This window comes from Saccopteryx bilineata, chromosome 6, assembly GCF_036850765.1.
Source record: "Saccopteryx bilineata isolate mSacBil1 chromosome 6, mSacBil1_pri_phased_curated, whole genome shotgun sequence".
Lineage (NCBI taxonomy): Eukaryota > Metazoa > Chordata > Mammalia > Chiroptera > Emballonuridae > Saccopteryx > Saccopteryx bilineata.
In genome coordinates this window covers 202,537,916-202,557,624 of record NC_089495.1, presented here as the reverse complement: position 1 = coordinate 202,557,624, position 19,709 = coordinate 202,537,916, and the positions used below count along the sequence as shown (strand labels likewise).

The window sequence follows — 19,709 nt, the reverse complement described above, 5'->3', positions numbered from 1 at the left end:
AGGAGCCAAATAAAACCCATCTGTTTGTGACCCCTGAAACAGAAAGACCAGAACAGATTCAGGTATACATGGAAGTTTAGTATGTGATTAGGGAGATATTTCAAATAAGTGGGGAAAGAAAAAAATAATAGGTCTTTAACTTCACACCGGAAGTTAAAATGAATCTCAGACCTGTTAAAAGCTCTGTATAACAAAGTCAAAGCATAGTTTTAAAACTGGATTGTGGTGATGTTATACAACTCTAAAAATCAATGCAGCCCTGGCCGGTTGGCTCAGCAGTAGAGCGTCGGCCTGGCGTGCAGGGGACCCGGGTTCGATTCCCGGCCAGGGCACATAGGAGAAGTGCCCATTTGCTTCTCCACACCCCACCTCCTTCCTCTCTGTCTCTCTCTTCCCCTCCCGCAGCCAAGGCTTCATTGGAGCAAAGATGGCCCGGGCGCTGGGGATGGCTCCTTGGCCTCTGCCCCAGGCGCTAGAGTGGCTCTGGTCGCAACAGAGCAACGCCCCGGAGGGGCAGAGCATCGCCCCTGGTGGGCGTGCCGGGTGGATCCCGGTCGGGCGCATGTGGGAGTCTGTCTGTCTCTCTCCGTTTCCAGCTTCAGAAAAATACAAAAAAAAAAAAATCAATGCATTGTACATTCAAAATGGGTAAATTTTATGTAAATTATACCTCAATAAAGTTGTTAAGAATCAAGTTATACTGGCCCTGGCCATTTGGCTCAGTGGTAGAGCGTCCGAAGTCCCGGGTTCGATTCCCGGCCAGGGCACACAGTGGAGGCGCCCATCTGCTTCTCCACCCCTCCCGCTCTCCTTCCTCTCTGTCTCTCTCTTCCCCTCCTGTGGCCGAGGCTCCATTGGAGCAAAAGATGGCCTGGGTGCTGAGGATGGCTCTGTGGCCTCTGCCTTAGGCGCTAAAGTGGCTCTGGTCGCAACAGAGCGATGCCCCCTGGTGGGCGTGCCAGGTGGATCCCGGTGGGGCGCATGCAGGAGTCTGTCTGACTGCCTCCCCGTTTCCAGCTTCAGAAAAATACAAAAAAAAAATCAAGTTATAAAAAGAGTAGAATCTATGAAAATACTTCTATGACTTGGGGGTAGAAGAGTTCTCAGTCATAAAACTAAGAAGTCATGAATAGGAAAAGATTAACAAGTTTGACCTTAATAACAACAAAACCTTCTGTATAAGACACTGTCAACAGCCATAAAAAACAAATGCTATTCTAGGGAAGAGTCAATATGCAGAATGTTTGAAGAACTTATTGTGCCCTCTGCCTGAAGTTCTCATCCCTAGGAAGTTCTCTAAATGGCTTGCTTCCTTGTGTACTCCAGGTTTCTGTTCAAGGAGAGATCTTCCCAGACCATTCATATAAAATAACATCCCTTACACTCCTCATGTTACTACCTGATTTATTTTTCTTTTGTTTGTTTTTTGTTTGTTGTTGTTGTTGTTTTTTACAGAGACAGAGAGAGAGACAGGGACAGACAGGGACAGAGAGAAACGAGAAGCATCAATCATTACTGTTTTTTTGCCACACCTTAGTTGTTCATTGATTGCTTTCTCATATGTGCCTTGACCGTGGGTCTACAGCAGACCAAGTAACCCCTTGCTTAAGCCAGTGACCTTGGGTCCAAGCTGGTGAGCCTTGCTCAAACCAGATGAGCCTGTGCCCAAGCTGGCGACCTCGGGGTATCAAACCTGGGTCCTCGCATCCCAGTCCAATGCTTTATACACTGCACCACCGCCTGGTCAGGCTGTTTGGTTGTTTTTATAGTACCATCTTCACCCATCATACAGTTGTTTACTTTCTGCTCCTCTCACCTTGATGAGAGTATAATTTGGATCTGTTTTGTTCATTGCTACATTCATCTCCAGTACCTAGGATAGTACTTGGCATATAGTAAGTAATCAAATACTTGTTTATTGGCTCAATGAATTAATGAACAGATGCATGAACTCCTACAAAAATACAAGGAAAAGCCTAACAACCCAACAACAACAAAAAAAACAGGTAGAAAGGAACAGGCAATTCAGAGAAGAAAAATAAATGTATAAAAAGATACTTATCCTCAGTTTTACTAATAATAGTAGAATACTGATGGTGAGAACACAAATTGATAAATGCTCTCTTTCTGGAGAGCATTTTTTTTTTTTAGCAATAATGAATAAAGTCATAAAGAAATCCAAACATTTAGACTCGATAATTACTCTTTTAGAAATCTATCCTGCCTGATCAGGACCAATGGATAGAGCATCGGACTGGGATGCGGAGGACCCAGGTTCGAGACCCTGAGGTCGCCAGCTTGAGCATGGGCTCATCTGGTTTGAGCAAGGCTCACCAGCTTGGACCCAAGTTCACTGGCTCAAGCAAGGGGTCACTCGGTCTGCTGAAGGCCCATGGTCAAGGCACATATGAGAAAGCAATCAATGAACAATTAAGGTGTCACAACAAAAAACTGATGATTGATGCTTCTCATCGCTCTCCGTTCCTGTCTGTTTGTCCCTATCTATCCCTCTCTCTGACTCTCTCTGTCAAAAAAACAACAACTATCCTAACGATACAATTTGATATGATGATTTACATGCAAACATGCTTATTATTGTATTCTTTGTGATAGCAAAACAAAAACAATGTAACCATAAAACAGGATCATTTTAAATCAATCTGGTATTTCCAGATAATGAAATACTTGAGCCTGACCAGGTGGTGGCGCAGTGGATAGAGCGTCGGACTGGGATGCGGAAGGACCCAGGTTCAAGACCCGGAGGTTGCCGGCTTGAGCATAGGCTCATCTGGCTTGAGCAAAAAAGCTCACCAGCTTGGACCCAAGGTCCTTGGCTCCAGCAAGGAGTTACTCTGTCTGCTGAAGGCCCACGGTCAAGGCACATGTGAGAAAGCAATCAATGAACAACTAAGAAGTCGCAACGTGCAACGAAAAACGAATGATTGATCCTTCTCATCTCTCTTCGTTTCTGTCTGTCCCTGTCTATCTCTGCCTCTGTAAAAATAAATAAAAAGAATCAATAACTGAATGGTGTTTTAAAAAAAGAAAAAAAGAAATACTTGAGCCAGCAAATATCATTTGTTACAAAATAAAGTAAGATTTTAAATGAAATTAAACATGTATATCTTTGATCTGCTTCTAGGAATTGATATTTTAGCAACTGTTAAACCAGTATACCAAGGAGTATCACTAAAGTATTCAGCAAGGTATTTATATATCAATATACTGGAAACAAACTAAATACCCATCAAAAGGTGACTGGTTAAATAAACCATGATTCAGCCCTGTCCAGTTGGCTCAGTGGTACAGCATCAGCCTGGCATGTGGAAGTCCCAGGTTCGATTCCCCATCAGGGTGCACAGGAGAAGCACCCATCTGCTTCTCCACCCTTCTCCCTCTCCTCTCCTTCCTGTCTATCTTTCTCTTCCTCTCCCACAGCCAAGGCTCCATTGGAGCAATATTGGCCTGGGCACTGAGAGCAGCTCCATGGCCTCAGCCTCAGGCACTAGAATGGCTCTGGCCGCAGTGGAGCAATGGCCCAAATGGGCAGAGCATCGCCCCCTGGTGGGCATGCCGGGTGGATCCCAGTCAGGTGCATGCGGGAGTCTGTCTGACTGCCTCCCCACTTCTAACTTTGGAAAAATACACATAAATAAATAAACAAACAAACAAACAAACCATGGTTCATCTATACAGTAGAATACTGTACTATGCAGTCAGTAAAAGGAATAGGCTATACATGTACACATTCTGATACGGGAAGATGCTGGTGACACAGTTAAGTGAAAAAAGCTTGTGTAAGACCAATATGTGTCATGTGATCCAATTTGTATAGAAATTATCTACTTGCATAAATTTGTATGTACATGACAAAGTCGGGAAGATTATGCACAAAATAGTTAAAAGCAATTACTACTGAAGAATGGAATTAGGAGGTGGGGGGAGGAATGTTCATTTTCCTAACTTTTACACTATTATTTGTATTTTATTACAAGCATATGTTACTTTAATTTAAAAAAATTTAAATTATATATCTATATCTGGATAGAACAATGCTCATCACACATTGTTGAAAGTAAAGTAAAGCAAGTTATAAAGGAATAAGTATATTATGATACCATTAATGTATAATTAGATATTACCCTATGTGGTTATATGCACAGAATTACCTGAAAGAAAAGTCATCAAAAATGTCAGCTGTGGTTATCACAATGTAGACAGATTTCAGGTGATTTTTACTTCATTAATATTTTTCATAATTTTTACACAGGCCACATATCATTTTTACACATGGGGAAAAAAATCTTTTTATGTTAGAAATTAAGAAAAAATAGAAGAAAAGAAAAGGCGTTCCCACGAATTCAAACTGAGCATTGGTGAGCTGTTGGGCCAGCAGCCAGCCTTCTCTGGATCATCACAGCCCCGGGATCCCATCAGAGGTGGTCCTGGGGCGTGTGGTGGAGTCTACTCTCATCCTCATCACAGCGAAGAGACAGAATCCTGACAAATTTTACAGTTCACTTGGCCCTCCATGTTTCTCATGGCACTTATGCTGGGGACAAGTATTACAACTCACCTTGACCCAGCTATAGATATCACTTTCCATCCCAAAATTTGTAGCTTCCTCAGTCCAGTCTGGCCCAGGCATTCCCTGTAGCTTGCTATTCACTGAGTCAAAAATTATTACATCAAATGTAGTCATTGGCCCTAGCCAGTTGGCTCAGTGGTAGAGTGTCAGTCTGGCGTGTGGAAGTCCCGGGTTCAATTCCCAGCCAGGGCACACAGGAGAAGCGCCCATCTGCTACTCCACCCTTCCCCCTCTCCTTCCTCTCTATCTCTCTCTTCCCCTCCCTCAGCCAAGGTTCCATTGGAGCAAAGTTGGCCTGGGCGCTGAGGATGGCTCCATGGCCTCCACCTCAGGTGCTAGAATGGCTCCAGCCACAACAGAGCAACGCCTCAGATGGGCAGAGCATCGCACCCATGGTGGGCATGCCGGGTGGATCCTGGTCGGGCGCATGCGGGAGTCTGTATCTCTGCCTCCTGCCCCTGCTTCTCACTTCAGAAAAAAAAATGTAGTCATTAAGGTCCCTGTGTGATTGGCAAATAAGTAGATTTCAGAAACCTCTGGATAAAAGCACTCTTTCCACTTCATCTCTATCCTGCTGGCCTTTTCCATAGAAATTAGATGACTGTCTCTCACCACCAGAGGGCATAACACCCCTCCTATAAGAGGTCCATTGATGTCAATTTGGGTCAGCAATAGAAGACAAGGAAGCCGCTAAAACTACCGGTAATTGTTTTTCACAATAATCCCAATGGCGTAACCAAGCATGCTGACATTAGAGTATATTATTTCTTGTAAATGAGCTACTAAACCCATCTCAGTTGGGCAGATGAATTACCTGGTGCAATCCTTATACAAAAAAAATTTTTTTTATCATAGAGAAGCCATTTTAATGAAAGCAATTGGCACAGTTATACTCAGACCATAGAAACAACTGTCTGGTGTAACCATGTATTGTCCCGCGGTATTTTGTACAATTACAAAAACATTAGCTTTCTAATGACTTTTTTTCCAAAATGTTTGTTGAATATCATCTTATGTGGCAGGCACTATTGTAGATGTTAGAGATACAGTAGAAATAAAACAAACAGAAGTCCCTGCCCTCAGGGAGCTTATACTTTTTGTAAGACCCAACCTTCATTGAGCACTTCCCATCGGCCAAGCACTTTATCTGCATTATCTTATTTTCCCTCAGCTTTTATGAGGAAAACCTTCAAATCTATAGAAAAGTTAAAAGAATTATACTATGAACACTATATACCCTTCGCTTAGACTCATCAATTATTAACATTGTTTTGTCTTCATCCACTCTGTGTGTATACACATATATCTAAATATAGATCAAATTTTTTGCTAAACCATATGAAAGTAAATTACAGATATCATGCAACTTCACACCAATATGTCAGCATGCATAGGACAATCCTAATTTTAAATGGCCCCTGTGAGACTTGAACTTGTACGGCTATGTGATGTGATTTGAATTCAGAAAATGGAGTCATTATGGCTCTCTCTGTTCCAGTCCCCATAGAGGTAAATTCTTTCCTCACTTCCATACCCAGTCACTCCTTAATCTACAGCAGTAGTTCTTAACCTTTTGGGAAGGCTGAGGATACTTTTATGATGACAACTTGAACCCTTTCTCCCCCAAAGAAGTGTGCATGTGTGTGCACACACATACATGTGCACACACAAACACACACTCACACACACAAATTTGCCACAGGGTCCTCAGAGTCTATAGTGGCCTCCAAACTAATTGTCTTCAAGTCTGTTCACTGAATACCTACTATGTATCAGAGATCACGCTAGAAATGCAAAGAAAAGCAAGAAAAAAATAACATTTAAAAATACCTATGTGTTTTTCTGACACTGTCAGGTCACGTCATCTCAACAAGAAGCATACAAATAGGACATTCAGAAACTAACAAATTATCACAGAAGATGGAATATGTGCAATTATAAACAAAGGCATGTGGCCAATCACATTCCCTCAGCAGATATTTGGTGCACACTCACGTTGTGCAGGCTGTCCTGAGAACTGAGGTTGCATTTGTGAATGGCTGGTGTCTTCTGGTGTCCAGATCCCAGTGCAGAAAGACAGGTAATAAGAAATTATAATTCTGGCTCCAGTCCACACAAGCATAACTTTGAACAAGTTACTTAATTTTCTGAGACCTTAACTTGTTTCTCTGTCAATGAACAAAATAACAACGACAAGAGCAACAAAAGAGCAGCCTCAACCTAAATGAACTGTTCTGAGTTGTATGTGAGGTAACAGATCTACAGCACCTAACACAGGGCCTGGCACAAAGTCAGCACTAAAACATTAGCTATTATTATTATAGTATTTTTTACATTTATTGATTTGAGAGAAACACTGATTTGTTGTTCCACTTACTTATGCATTCCTTGTTGATTCTTTTTTTTTTTTTTTTCATTTTTCTGAAGCTGGAAACAGGGAGAGACAGTCAGACAGACTCCCGCATGCGCCCGACCGGGATCCACCCAGCACGCCCACCAGGGGCGACGCTCTGCCCACCAGGGGGCGATGCTCTGCCCATCCTGGGTATCGCCGTGTTGCGACCAGAGCCACTCTAGCGCCTGAGGCAGAGGCCACAGAGCCATGCCCAGCGCCCGGGCCATCTTTGCTCCAATGGAGCCTCGGCTGCGGGAGGGGAAGAGAGAGACAGAGAGGAAAGCGCGGCGGAGGGGTGGAGAAGCAAATGGGCGCTTCTCCTGTGTGCCCTGGCCGGGAATCGAACCCGGGTCCTCCGCACGCTAGGCCGACGCTCTACCGCTGAGCCAACCGGCCAGGGCTCATTGTTGATTCTTGGATGTGCCCTGGTGTGGAATAGAACCCACTACCTTGGCACATTAGGACGACACTCTAACCAACTGAGCTACCTGGCCACGGCCTTATCATTACATTATTTTTTATGTTTTTCACATGTTTTCTGTTCAAAAATACGTAAAATTAAGAGGCTTAAACTGGCATTTTAAAAGGCTCTGCATTATCCAGCTCTGCCCCTACGTATTCAACTCTCATTCTCACAGCTCCTCCACGTGCGCTGTGTTCCAGGTAGACTGAAGCTCTTAGACTCACCGAGGGTGTGATTCCCCAACTCCTACAAATCCCACGTTTTGAGATCAAGTTTCTGCCCTTTCCAGAACTCTGGAAGTATTTCTGGTATGACTCTCACAACTTAACCCTGGATCACAAACCTTTTCAGTATTGTTTTATAATTGATTCTGATGGTTCCTTTCCTTCCTAGGTCAGATTGCATCTGATAGAAGGGTAAAGCAGTCCAATTTCCCCCAGTTAACACAAAGCTCAAAACACATTCAAAGCCTCGTTTCCTTGAATTGTATCATTTTTCCGAACAAGTTGCAAAGGTTTGATCCCTTTTTGAAATTCTTCTTTGGAAACAATCCACAAAATGTCTTTTAAAATAAGCAAAAAAAAAAAAAAAAAAGGAAAAGTCACTGCCTCTGGGTCTTGACTACAATTCTTGGGAACTTCCTCACAGGTGATAAATTTAAATTCTCTAGTGAATTCAAGTCTTGCAGATAACCCAGTCCTTCTGAGTAGAGATTGATAAATAAGATCAGTCCTCTGGTCCTGGCCGGTTGGCTCAGTGGTAGAGCGTCGGCCTGGCATGCAGGGTCCCGGGTTCGATTCCCGGCCAGGACACACAGGAGAAGCGCCCATCTGCTTCTCCACCCCTCCCCCTCTCCTTCCTCTCTGTCTCTCTCTTCCCCTCCTGCAGTCGAGGCTCCATTGGAGCAAAGATGGCCGGGGCGCTGGGGATGGCTCCTTGGCCTCTGCCCCAGGCGCTAGAGTGGCTCTGGTCGCAACAGAGCGACGCCCCGGAGGGGCAGAGCATCACTCCCTGGTGGGCAGAGCGTTGCCCCTGGTGGGCGTGCCAGGTGGATCCCGGTCTGGCGCATGTGGGAGTCTGTCTGACTGTCTCTCCCTGTTTCCAGCTTCAGAAAAATACAAAAAAAAAAAAAAGATCAGTCCTTCTGAGTAGAGATTGGTAAGGAGATGATTAATACCATTTTCCTGTTATTTTTCCTTTAAAAAATTTTTATTTATTGATTTTAGAGAGAGGAGAGAGAGAGAGAGAGAGAAGGGGGGAGGAGCAGGAAGCATCAACTCCCATATGTACTTTGTCCAGGCAAGCCCAGGGTTTCGAACTGCCGACCTCAGCGTTCCAGGTTGAGGTTTTATCTACTGCACCACCACAGGTCAGGCTTTTTTCTTTCTGACCTTTAATTTGAAATAATTTTAGATTTACAGAAGAGTTGCAAGGATAGTACAGACAGTTCCCTTACACCCTTCACTTGGCTTCTCCAAATATTACCATCTTACATAACCACCCTTTTTCTGTTTGTTTTTAAGCTGCAGTACAAGGAGAAGAAATCCCAGATTGCTGGTTGTGCTTTAGTACTAGAGAGCAATCAATCAAAACAAAACAGAACAGACTCTATGAAAAAAAGAGAATAGATTCCAATCAGGAACTAATGTCAAAAATTTAAAAAGGGAGCATCATTTCAAGGGATTCTAAAGCCTTAAGATCCTAAAAGGCTGCAATGAACAATTTCCACCTATATATTGTATTTGAAAATTTAGATTGCATGGACACATTTCTAGGGGGAAAAAACACACCTAAATGAACACAAGAAGTGATAGAAAATTGAAACAATCCTGTGGCTATTTAAAAAATCAAATTTGGCCTGACCAGGCGGTGGCGCAGTGGGTAGGGCGTCGGACTGAAATGCAGAAGACCCAGGTTTGAGCAAAGCTCACCAGCTTGGACCCAAGATCACTGGCTCGAGCAAGGGGTTACTGCTGTAGCCCCACGGTCAAGGTACATGTGAGAAAGCAATCAATGAACAACTAAGGTGTCGCAACAAAAAACTAATGATTGATGCTTCTCATCTCTCTCTGTTCCTGTCTGTTTTTATCTATCCCTCTCTCTGACTCTCTCTCCGTCTCTGAAAAAAACCCAACAAATCTGGAATTTAAAATCCTTCCCAGCCTGACCTGTGGTGGCGCAGTGGGATAAAGCATTGACTTGGAACACTGAGGTTGCCGGTTCGAAACCTTGGGCTTGCCTGGTCGAGGCACATATGGGAGTTGATGCTTCCTGCTCCTCCCCCTTCTATAAAATAAAATAATAAAATAAAATAAAATAAAAAATAAAATGAAAAATAAAAAATAAAATAAAATAAAAAAATAAAAAAAAATAAAAAAAAAAATAAAATAAAATCCTTCCCACAAATAAAACTCCAGTCCTACTGGCTGTGAAATTTACCAAACTTTTATAGAAGAAATAATACCAACAAGACACAATTTCTTTCAAAGATCAGAACAAGAGGTAACATTCCCCAACTGACACTACAAGGCCAGCATAACACTAATACCAACACAGGAGAGGAGGTGCAACAAAGATCTCTAATTTTACTCAGCCATTAAAAAAAAAAAAAAAAAAAGATGAGACCTGGCCGGATGACTGGGTTGGTTGGAGTTGGTCCTAAAGCACAGAGGTTGCAGGTTCAATTCCAGGTCAGGGCACATATAGGATCAGTGTTCCTGTGTCTATCTGTCTGTCTTTCTGTCTGTCTCTCTCTCTCACCCTCCTTCCCTTCCTCCCTCCCTTCCCCCCTCTTCTCTGGCTAAAATCAATACATAACATTTTTTATTTTTATTTTTTACAGAGACAGAGAGAAAGTCAGAGAGAGGGATAGACAGGGACAGACAGGAACAGAGAGATGAAAAGCATCAATCATTAGTTTTTCGCTGCAACACCTTAGCTCAGGGGTCCCCAAACTACAGCTGGTGGGCTGCATGCGGCCCCCTGAGGCCATTTATCCGGCCCCAGCCGCACTTCCTGAAGGGGCACCTCTTTCATTGGTGGTCAGTGAGAGGAGCACATTGACCAAAAGCAAGCCCATAGTTCCCTTTGAAATACTGGTCAGTTTGTTGATTTAAATTTACTTGTTCTTTATTTTATTTTTTTGTTTGTTTATTTATTCATTTTAGAGAGGAGATAGAGAAAGCGGGGAGGAGCAGGAAGCATCAACTCCCATATGTGCCTTGACCAGGCAAGCCCAGGGTTTTGAACCTGCGAACTCAGTGTTCCAGGTCGATGCTTTATCCACTGCACCACCAGAGGTCAGGTTACTTGTTCTTTATTTTAAATATTGTATTTGTTCCCATTTTTTTTTTTTTTACTTTAAAATAAGATATGTGCAGTGTGCGTAGGGATTTGTTCAAAGTTTTTTTTATAGTCCGGCCCTCCAACAGTCTGAGGAACAGTGAACTGGACCCCTGTGTAAAAAGTTTGGGGACCCCTGCCTTAGCTGTTCATTGATTGCTTTCTCATATGTGCCTTGACTGTGGGCCTTCAGCAGACCAAGTAACCCCTTGTTCAAGCCAGCGACCTTGGGTCCAAGCTGGTGAGCTTTACTCAAACCAGGTGAGTCCGTACTCAAGCTGGCGACTTCGGGGTCTCGAATCTGGGTCCTCTGCATCCCAGTCTGACGCTCTATCCACTGCGCCACCGCCTGGTCAGGCCATAATATTTTTTTTAAAAAAGAGAAAATATTCAAGAGATTAACTAAATCAGAATGCCATATTTCCCATTATCTTTTTTTTTTTTAACAAGAGATGTAGACGGGAAGAGAGGGAGATGAGACGCATCAACTCGTAGTTGCAGCACTTTTTAGTTGTTCATTGATTGCTTCTTTTTTTTTTTTTTTAATTGCTTCTTGTACCTGCCTTGACGAGGGGGGGGGGGCCTCCAGCTGAGCCAGTGACCCCTTGCTCAAGCCAGCAACCTTGGGCTCAAGCCAGTGGCCTTGGACTATCCACTAGAATCTAGTTTCCATGAGAATAAAAAACTCTTCGCCTTGTTCACGGTTCAACGATAGGGCTCAACGATAGGTCGGCACACAGATGCTCAGTCTCTGCTGCATAGCTAGATTGATGGGAGGACGAAAGGACAGAAACACAGGCTGGGGCAGGAACTAATGAGGAAGTACATTTATAACAACACTCTCCCCAAAAATGCCAGAAAAGAGGAACCCTGAAAGGAAGGGGGATTCCATCATCGAGCCCTGGGGTCTTTGGAGCCAGCAGACTCTAGGTTGAGTAGGGCTGGTTGTTTCTCCAGCTGCGTGAGAAAAATAAACTAGGTTCACGATTGGTGTTAGCCATGAACCTCTTCTTGGCATGAAATCTCCTGAAACAACCCAATATGGAGAATAGAAAAACATGATAGTCAAAAGCAGATTTATTGTTATAGTCTAGCTTCAAAAGCAGAACAAACAAAATCATCCAGTGGTTATGAGGAGTCTAGGAAAACCTGGCCCAGTAAGGCCAGCTTAGAGGTAAAGGGCTGACTAGGACAGCTGAGGAGTGGGGCCCTCCGTTTCTTCTCCCTCACTCCAGCCTGGCGTTCCGGTGCGGGGAATGTTCCTGGACCTGCTGGGGGTTTCCACGGCCCTGAGCTCTTCGTTTTCTTCAATCTTGACCTATTCCGTTTGAGAGAGTAGAATTCCCTCATCAAGTCCTCCACTTCCCACTGCTCCTCCTTCAGCCTCCGGCAGCAGTGCAGGGCAGCCGGGTCAATGGGGTGTGCTTCTGTGTTGAAGATGTAGCCCCCGGCCCCCAGGATGCACTCCCCATAGGGGGTGATCACGGCATCGAAGGTGGAGCCGTTGTTGTGAATGAAGTTGGTTGGGTCGAACAGAAGGTAGAGGTATTTCACAGTCTCAGCCAGGAAAAAAGACTCCATGCGATTGTCAAGCTTGTGGTCTCGCAGGTCTTTGATCTGCAGCAAGGGAGGGAAGGGTGAGTCAGGAGAGTGCCCCAGTGTGGCAGACAGGGTCAGGGGGCACCCTCGTGCGGCAGACAGGGTCAGGGGGCGTCCCGGTGCGGCAGACAGGGTCAGGGGGCACCCTCATGTGGCAGACAGGGTCAGGGGGTGTCCTGGTGCGGCAGACAGGGTCAGGGGGCACCTTCATGCGGCAGGCAGACAGGGTCAGGGGGCGTCCCGGTGCAGCAGACAGGGTCAGGGGGCACCCTCATGTGGCAGACAGGGTCAGGGGGTGTCCTGGTGCGGCAGACAGGGTCAGGGGGCACCCTCATGTGGCAGACAGGGTCAGGGGGTGTCCTGGTGCAGCAGACAGGGTCAGGGGGCACCCTCATGTGGCAGGCAGACAGGGTCAGGGGGCGTCCCGGTGCAGCAGACAGGGTCAGGGGGCGTCCCGGTGTGGCAGACAGGGTCAGGGGGCGTCCCGGTGCGGCAGACAGGGTCAGGGGGCGCCCTCGTGCGGCAGACAGGGTCAGGGGGTGTCCCGGTGCGGCAGACAGGGTCAGGGGGCACCCTCATGCGGCAGACAGGGTCAGGGGGTGTCCTGGTGCGGCAGAAGGGGTCAGGGGGCATCCAGTGCGGCAGACAGGGTCAGGGGGTGTCCCGGTGCGGCAGACAGGGTCAGGGGGCGTCCCGGTGCAGCAGACAGGGTCAGGGGGCGCCCTCATACGGCAGACAGGGTCAGGGGGCACCCTCATGCGGCAGACAGGGTCAGGGGGCGTCCTGGTGCGGCAGAAGGGGTCAGGGGGCATCCAGTGCGGCAGAGAGGGGGAGGGGGTGCCGGTAGGAATTCCTGGTCTGCCACGGAGCAGCTGAGTGCGTCTGGGCAAATCACTACCAAAACTTCCAACTGGGCTTCCTGCTCCCTCCTTTACCCTATTCACATCACAAGTCTGGCCTGCCATTCCTCCACTGAAAACCCCAGCTGACACCTGATTTCAGGTAGACTAAAACCAAAGCCCAAGGCCGACCAGGCCCTTGGTGGCTGGGCCCCTACGTCCCCGACCTCATCACCTCCGCCAGGCCCTTTGCCCTTGCCAGTCCCACCACAGGCCTCTCTGTTCGGCAGGCAGCAAGCACAGTCCCGGCCCAGACTCCTTCCACCTGGAGCTCTCTTCCCTCCCACACCCTCATGGCTTGCTCCTCTCCCTTCCTTCTGGCCTCTGCTCAAACGCTGCCACTTCAGAAAGGTCTTCCCTGACCTCTCTACCTGACCTGACAAGCCTCACCTCCTTATTCTCCCCTTTTGTGACTACAAACACAGATCTAATCGTCCCCTTTAATGGCATGGCATCGTAAAAATGTAGCATCATTTACTTAGCTAATCCTCTCTTGACAGGCACTGAGGTGGCCACCAAGTTGCTGCTAATTGTAAACAACTACTTGGGGCAGCTGGTGAAGAAAAAACGCACACTGAGTGTACGGTCCCAAAGAAGTAACTTTACTTGCTAGGGACATCTCTTCAGCTTCTCAGAATCAGCACTATGTTTTATAAAACAAAACTAATCCTCAGTGGACATCTATTTTACACGCAAAAAATGTGACGAAAATACAGACTTAATCTACCAAGAATTATTCTTCTCTGGCCCTGTCTGCTGAGGGCCAAGGAGTCAGATGCCTGTGGACATCACTCACCCTGGAAGACATCCAGAGGGCTTCGTTTTCATGGAAGCAAGCTGAGCATTCCTAAGAAGGCCCCAATGGGTTTATCCACTTTGGCTTTTCACACAATACAACATACTAGACACTAAAACGTATCATTGCTTTCTTTTCCCCCTACATATAGATGTCTTTTCTTTAAATGTACGTATCGATGTTCTAACTTATAGAATATAATCACATAAGATTTTGGAAAAGAAGGTTCCTTGTTTGTCTATTTGTTTGTTTTTAATCCCTTACCCTTGACATAACCTCTGTAGGCTTTTTTGGTGAATTTTCTTCCAGACTCTTTTCTTATACTTTTGATTTTTAAATGTTTGCAATGACCATTTACATCTTGCCTGGTTGGGTCCTTTAAGGATGTGACATGGCTCTCACCCTTGACCCCTTCAATCCACTCCCCACGGAGCAGCCACAGTGATCTTTCCCAAATAACGTAAGATTATGTCACCGCCGTGCCGTAAATCCCACCACGCTTCCTGTCCCAAGCGGCACGAAGCCAAGCCCTTCACCCGGGGACCTGCCCTCCTCTGCTCGCCTCCCGCTCCCGCGGCTCCAGCCGCGCTGGCCCTCCGCCTCCCAGGAGCTCGTCCACGGCGTTCCCCACGAGCGTGCCAGCTCGGCCGTTCTCACCACGATCACCCGCAGCCCAGCACCGCGCCTGGCCTGGGAGAAACCTTCGCTACATGTCTGTGCGACTCGTGAGGCTGCTTCACTAAGGGTCCCTGCGTTTGAGTGTCAGTCTCTGGGCCTCCGAGCTCTCCTTCCGCAATCCACTCTACAGGCCTCTTCACAAAACCCATCCTCACAAAGGAGCCTATCCTGGCAGCTTAAGGGGCTCTGCTGCAGGGAGAGCACCACTGGCATGGGGTCAGGACCCCGGGACCACACTAGCTCCCCACCCACCACATGACCTTCAGCAAGGCTCCCAGCTTGTTCCTCTGCCTCCCCATCTATAAAATAAGGACATAGGTACCTCTATCTCTAAGGTCCCGCACCAGGGCCAATATACCAGAACTCCCAACGTCCCACCATTAAAGAGGCCAATCAGCATTAGGGGAGACATTTCCCAACTCCTGAAACCATGGCAACACTTACTGTTGCAAATCCACAGTCCACCTTGCTGATTTTTTCAATGGACTCCACGGCATCTCTTCCAAGTTCTAGGAGGGTGGGATCCCCCGTAGCACGGTAGAGGTACATGGCGCTCTCAATGAGCTCTGTAAAATCCAAAGCAAACCCACCTCACCCAGTGGCTGATCAGGGAAGGTCGGGGCCATTCAGGGCAGTGAGAGACTCCGTCCACCAATCCCTCGTCTACACGACCCCCCACCAGGAGGAACATGGGACACCTCCCTCAGCGTGAGTTTCCAGAGCCAAGAAACCCAAGGCCTGAAGCTTAGTAGAGACCAGCATTAAAACTGACCATGGACTCCTACCCCAGGGAAGAAACAGGAAGCCAGTCTCCCGGACAGGAAGTGGTAGAAGTGGCTGACCCCCTCCTCATATCCATTGCCATCTCCTTCCTGCATAACAGGCTCCCTAACTTTCACCGAGTGCGTGGCTGCCAACACTGATGACCATTCCCAGCAAACCGGGGGTGGGATTAGGGTCCCTGACACCATGGAGCACCATAAAAGGCCAGAACAGGAAAGAGAAATATCTCTATCTTAACCGAGCTACTACTGTCTTTTCTGTCACTCACAGCCCAACCTCATCCTCAAACTTCAAGAGCATGCGCTTGTCATTATAAGGGCCCTCTCTGAGAGGGGACGGAACCAAACACGAAGGCCAGTGTATTCAAGCGCCAACCTTCAGTCTAGCAGAGACGCAGCCGCAGTTCACCACCCAGAACAAGGCAACAGCCCTGCCCTAGTCTACACCACAACTGGAATTTGACGTTCACACACAGGCCCCATCTGAAGATGAATATGATTAGCCCACAGGAGTGGGTTCAGATGAGAATGCTTATTCAAGAGAAAAAGAAAACTTCAAATACCTGAAGAGCTGTTATGAAAATAAAAGACTTCTAGGGTGGGCCCTGTGGGCGGGAGCTTCTTCTGCTCATAGACTGTTCCACTTCTTCACTTTCTAGTCCCTTTTCAGAGAGGAAAGACCTCTCCCCTCCCCGTACCAGCCTCTCCTCCTGATCATGCCCTTCCCTGTCTCCTCCTTGAAAAGCACTTTCTCTTGCAAACTCGAGTTCTTATTGGAGAAAAGATCTCTGCTTGTCTCCCAGTTTTCTCCTTCCCTTTCCCTTGCCCCAGAGGCCTCTAGAGAACTGCTCATCTAATTGCTCCTCTTGTAAGATGCAGACTGTGGCACGTCCATTAGTAGGCGAGCACGCTGTGTGTTCAGCGCAAGAAGAGAGCGTGCTGTTGAGGGAAGCCTCCCTTTCTGCTTCCAGCTCCTGCTGTCGGTGCGCCCAGGGCCAGCCGTTTGTGTCTTTCTCACACACGGGCCAACGTTTGCTAGTAATCGCTTTAGTTTCCTGTACCTTCTCTGGCCAACTCTCTAGAAGGTGGTACCAGCCCAAGGTCTGGATTTGGACTTGGGCTGAGGGAGTAGCAGTCCCCAGAGGCCTTTCGGCTAGGTTCCATGTGTCGACACTGCTGATAAGACACACATACCAGAGTGAATGGCACCAACTGATCTAATTATAGAGCAGTGCCGGATCTCCCATTTGCTATTGTTTTGGGGTAGGAAGGGTGACTGGGCTGAGGCATTCCTGGATTCTGGGATGGGGTGTCTTACTTTCCACTGATGCCTTCCTGCCAGCCCATCCTGCGCATGCAGCAAAGTGCCTCTGTCGGTAGTGAGCTCCCTGCCCGGGTGGTAAGCATCTAAAGGCTCTATAACACCTCGACACAGCTATTATAAGGGGCTTGCAATGAGAAGACCTCTAGGTTCCCTCTAATCCTGAAAACGCACAAGCCTAAGTCTCACATTTAGTCCCAAACTCTGCCTTTGTTTTATCTACTGGTAACACTGGCCATGACATCTTCTAAGAGTTTTCTCTTGAGGAAAAAAAAAAAAAAAAAGCCATGAGAATTAATCTGAGAAATACCAATAGCAGCTGCTAGGGAGTCCAAAGTGCCTCACTCGCTCTCTGCAGCGCGTTTCACTCCCTCTTCGCTCCCTCTCCATACTCCCACACCAATCCCTCATGCTGGAAGAGGAAGGAAATGGCCGTAGGGCAGGCGAGGAAGCCCCAAGAAGGCCTGTCCCGCCGCTAAAGGCACTCAGGTGGGAAGGTGTGCAACGGGAAGACAATGGTCATGTGACCTGTTTTGGGGTGGGAGGTGGCCATGTGTGCTGACTCAGCTTCCTTCCTGTCACCCTTCCCCTTCCCCTCCTCACAACGTTGAACTCTCCAGGTGACTCACTCCTAACGCCCATTCCAAAGTTCTAACAGTTCTCCCTATAGAAGCACAATGTAGCCGACCCGTTGACTTCGGAAGTGTGCCCACACTTCTGAAATCCTGATGGCGGGAACGCCAAAGGAGTCGCCACCTCATCCACTTGCTCAAGTCTGCAAGAGTGGGAAGATTCAGTTAGGAGACCTGGGTTCCAGTCCCAGCTCCTATACTTACAGCCTCGGGCAAGCCATTTCCACCCACCAGGCCTCAGTGTCCTCGTGTGAAAAGGTGAGGATAAATCATTCCCAGAAGGAAAACCATCCAGGGCCGCTGGAAGGATCCGATGTGGGGGAAAGGGACTTGTGAACACTTGGGGGGCATGGAAATCTCTCAAGACATGAGGATTTGGGGGTCCAGAGGCCCAAACCTGATGGCCAGAGATGCTGCTTACCCGGCCGCAGTGGGTAGCCCTCGCGCTTCTCCACTGTGTAGCCCTGAGGAATGTTGTAGAACTCCGGGAGCCCCCCAAACTGCTTCCACACAGTGTAGTAGTTAAGGAAGGTCTTCATGGCATTGTCGATGTCCCCAATGAGGCTCTGGAGGAGAGAGCAGGTGGTCAGGCAGGCAGCCACCGGGCACAAAACCCCACCACCGCAGGGCAAAGAAATGAAAGTTAGAGCCAAGAAGGCCTGCAACCAAACCCTGGGTTGGCCATTTACTCACTGTGAGGCCTTGAACAGATACTTACCTTCTCTGAGCTTCATCTAGAATATGCTAAATAGAATAACTGTCATACACTGTCATGAGGGACAGAGGTTGTATACAAAATCCCTGGCTGCCAGCACGTGTTCAGTCAATGTAGGCTACTAGCCGTTTGTTTGTTTGTATTTTTCTGAAGTGAGAAGTGGGGAGGCAGAGACATACCCCCACATGCACCTGACTGGGATCCACCTGGCACGCCCACCAGGGGGCAATGCTCTGCCCATCTGGGGCGTTGCTCTGCTGCAAACAGAGCCATTCTAGCGCCTGAGGCGGAGGCCATGGAGCTGTCCTCAGGGCCCAGGCCAACTTTGCTCCAATGCAATCTTGGTTGCAGGAGGGTAAAAGAGAGACAGAGAGAAAGGAGAGGGGGAAGGGTAGAGAAGCAAGTGGGTATTTCTTCTGTGTGCCCTGGCCGGGAATTGAACCTGGGACTTCCACATGCCAGGCTGATGCTCTACCACTGAGCCAACTGGCCAGGGCCTACTAGCCGTTTTTTTTTTTTGTTTTTTTTTGTATTTTTCTGAAGCTGGAAACGGGGAGAGACAGTCAGACAGACTCCCGCATGCGCCCGACCGGGATCCACCCGGCACGCCCACCAGGGGCGACACTCTGCCCACCAGGGGGTGATGCTCTGCCCCTCCGGGGCATCGCTCTACCGCGACCAGAGCCACTCCAGCGCCTGGGGCAGAGGCCAAGGAGCCATCCCCAGCGCCCGGGCCATCTTTGCTCCAATGGAGCCTCGGTTGCAGGAGGGGAAGAGAGAGACAGAGAGGAAGGAGAGGGGGAGGGGTGGAGAAGCAGATGGACGCTTCTCCTGTGTGCCCTGGCCGGGAATCGAACCCGGGACTTCTGCACACCAGGCTGATGCTCTACCACTGAGCCAACCGGCCAGGGCCTACTAGCCGTTTTTAAATAGGTAAGTCAGCCATCTGGTTCCAACTCTTACAAACAGGAAAAAGGTTGACTGTACTAAGTCTCGGTCCCACCCTACCACCCAGCATCAAATCATTTTGAATTAATTTGTAAATGTAAGCAAATATGTCTGAGTATATATTATTTCCTCCACATTAAATATAGCTGATTAAATATACTATTCTGAAGTTCCCTTTACTCATTTAACAATACATTCTGATTTTCTCCACATTATATAAAGAGCTCCCTTCTCCTGTTGTATAGCATTCCATCGCTTGGACCATAATTTAATTAGATCCTTAGGAATAGCCAGTTGGCTTGGTGCTAATCTTTTGCTATTTGCTATATCAATGCTGCTGTAAATAACCTTGTACATGTCACCTCAAACACAGGCCAAGTGCATCTGTAAGATAAATTTCCAGAATTAGGAGTGCTGGATCAGAGGATATACGGTAGGCCTTTCTAATTTTACTAGCTTGTCGCTAAGTAACTATTAATATTAATATAAGCTCATAGGGGATCAGCTGACCTTCTTGACATCTCCACTGGATGTCTCGGGGAGAGAACAAA

General features: G+C 47.4%; 1 protein-coding gene across 1 annotated transcript in view; it reads right to left on the bottom strand.

Moving 5' to 3' along the window:
• Window positions 1-11,847: 11,847 nt before the first annotated feature.
• EDEM2 (ER degradation enhancing alpha-mannosidase like protein 2) overlaps window positions 11,848-19,709 on the bottom strand; it is a 29,934-nt gene continuing 22,072 nt past the window's right edge. Inside the window, exons 9-11 of the mRNA XM_066236261.1 lie at window positions 17,917-18,061; window positions 15,205-15,326; window positions 11,848-12,405 (exon numbers count right to left, since the gene is read on the bottom strand). Coding sequence (XP_066092358.1) covers window positions 11,917-12,405; window positions 15,205-15,326; window positions 17,917-18,061 — 756 coding nt within the window. The 3' untranslated portion in view covers window positions 11,848-11,916. The remainder of the gene's footprint in view (window positions 12,406-15,204; window positions 15,327-17,916; window positions 18,062-19,709) is intronic.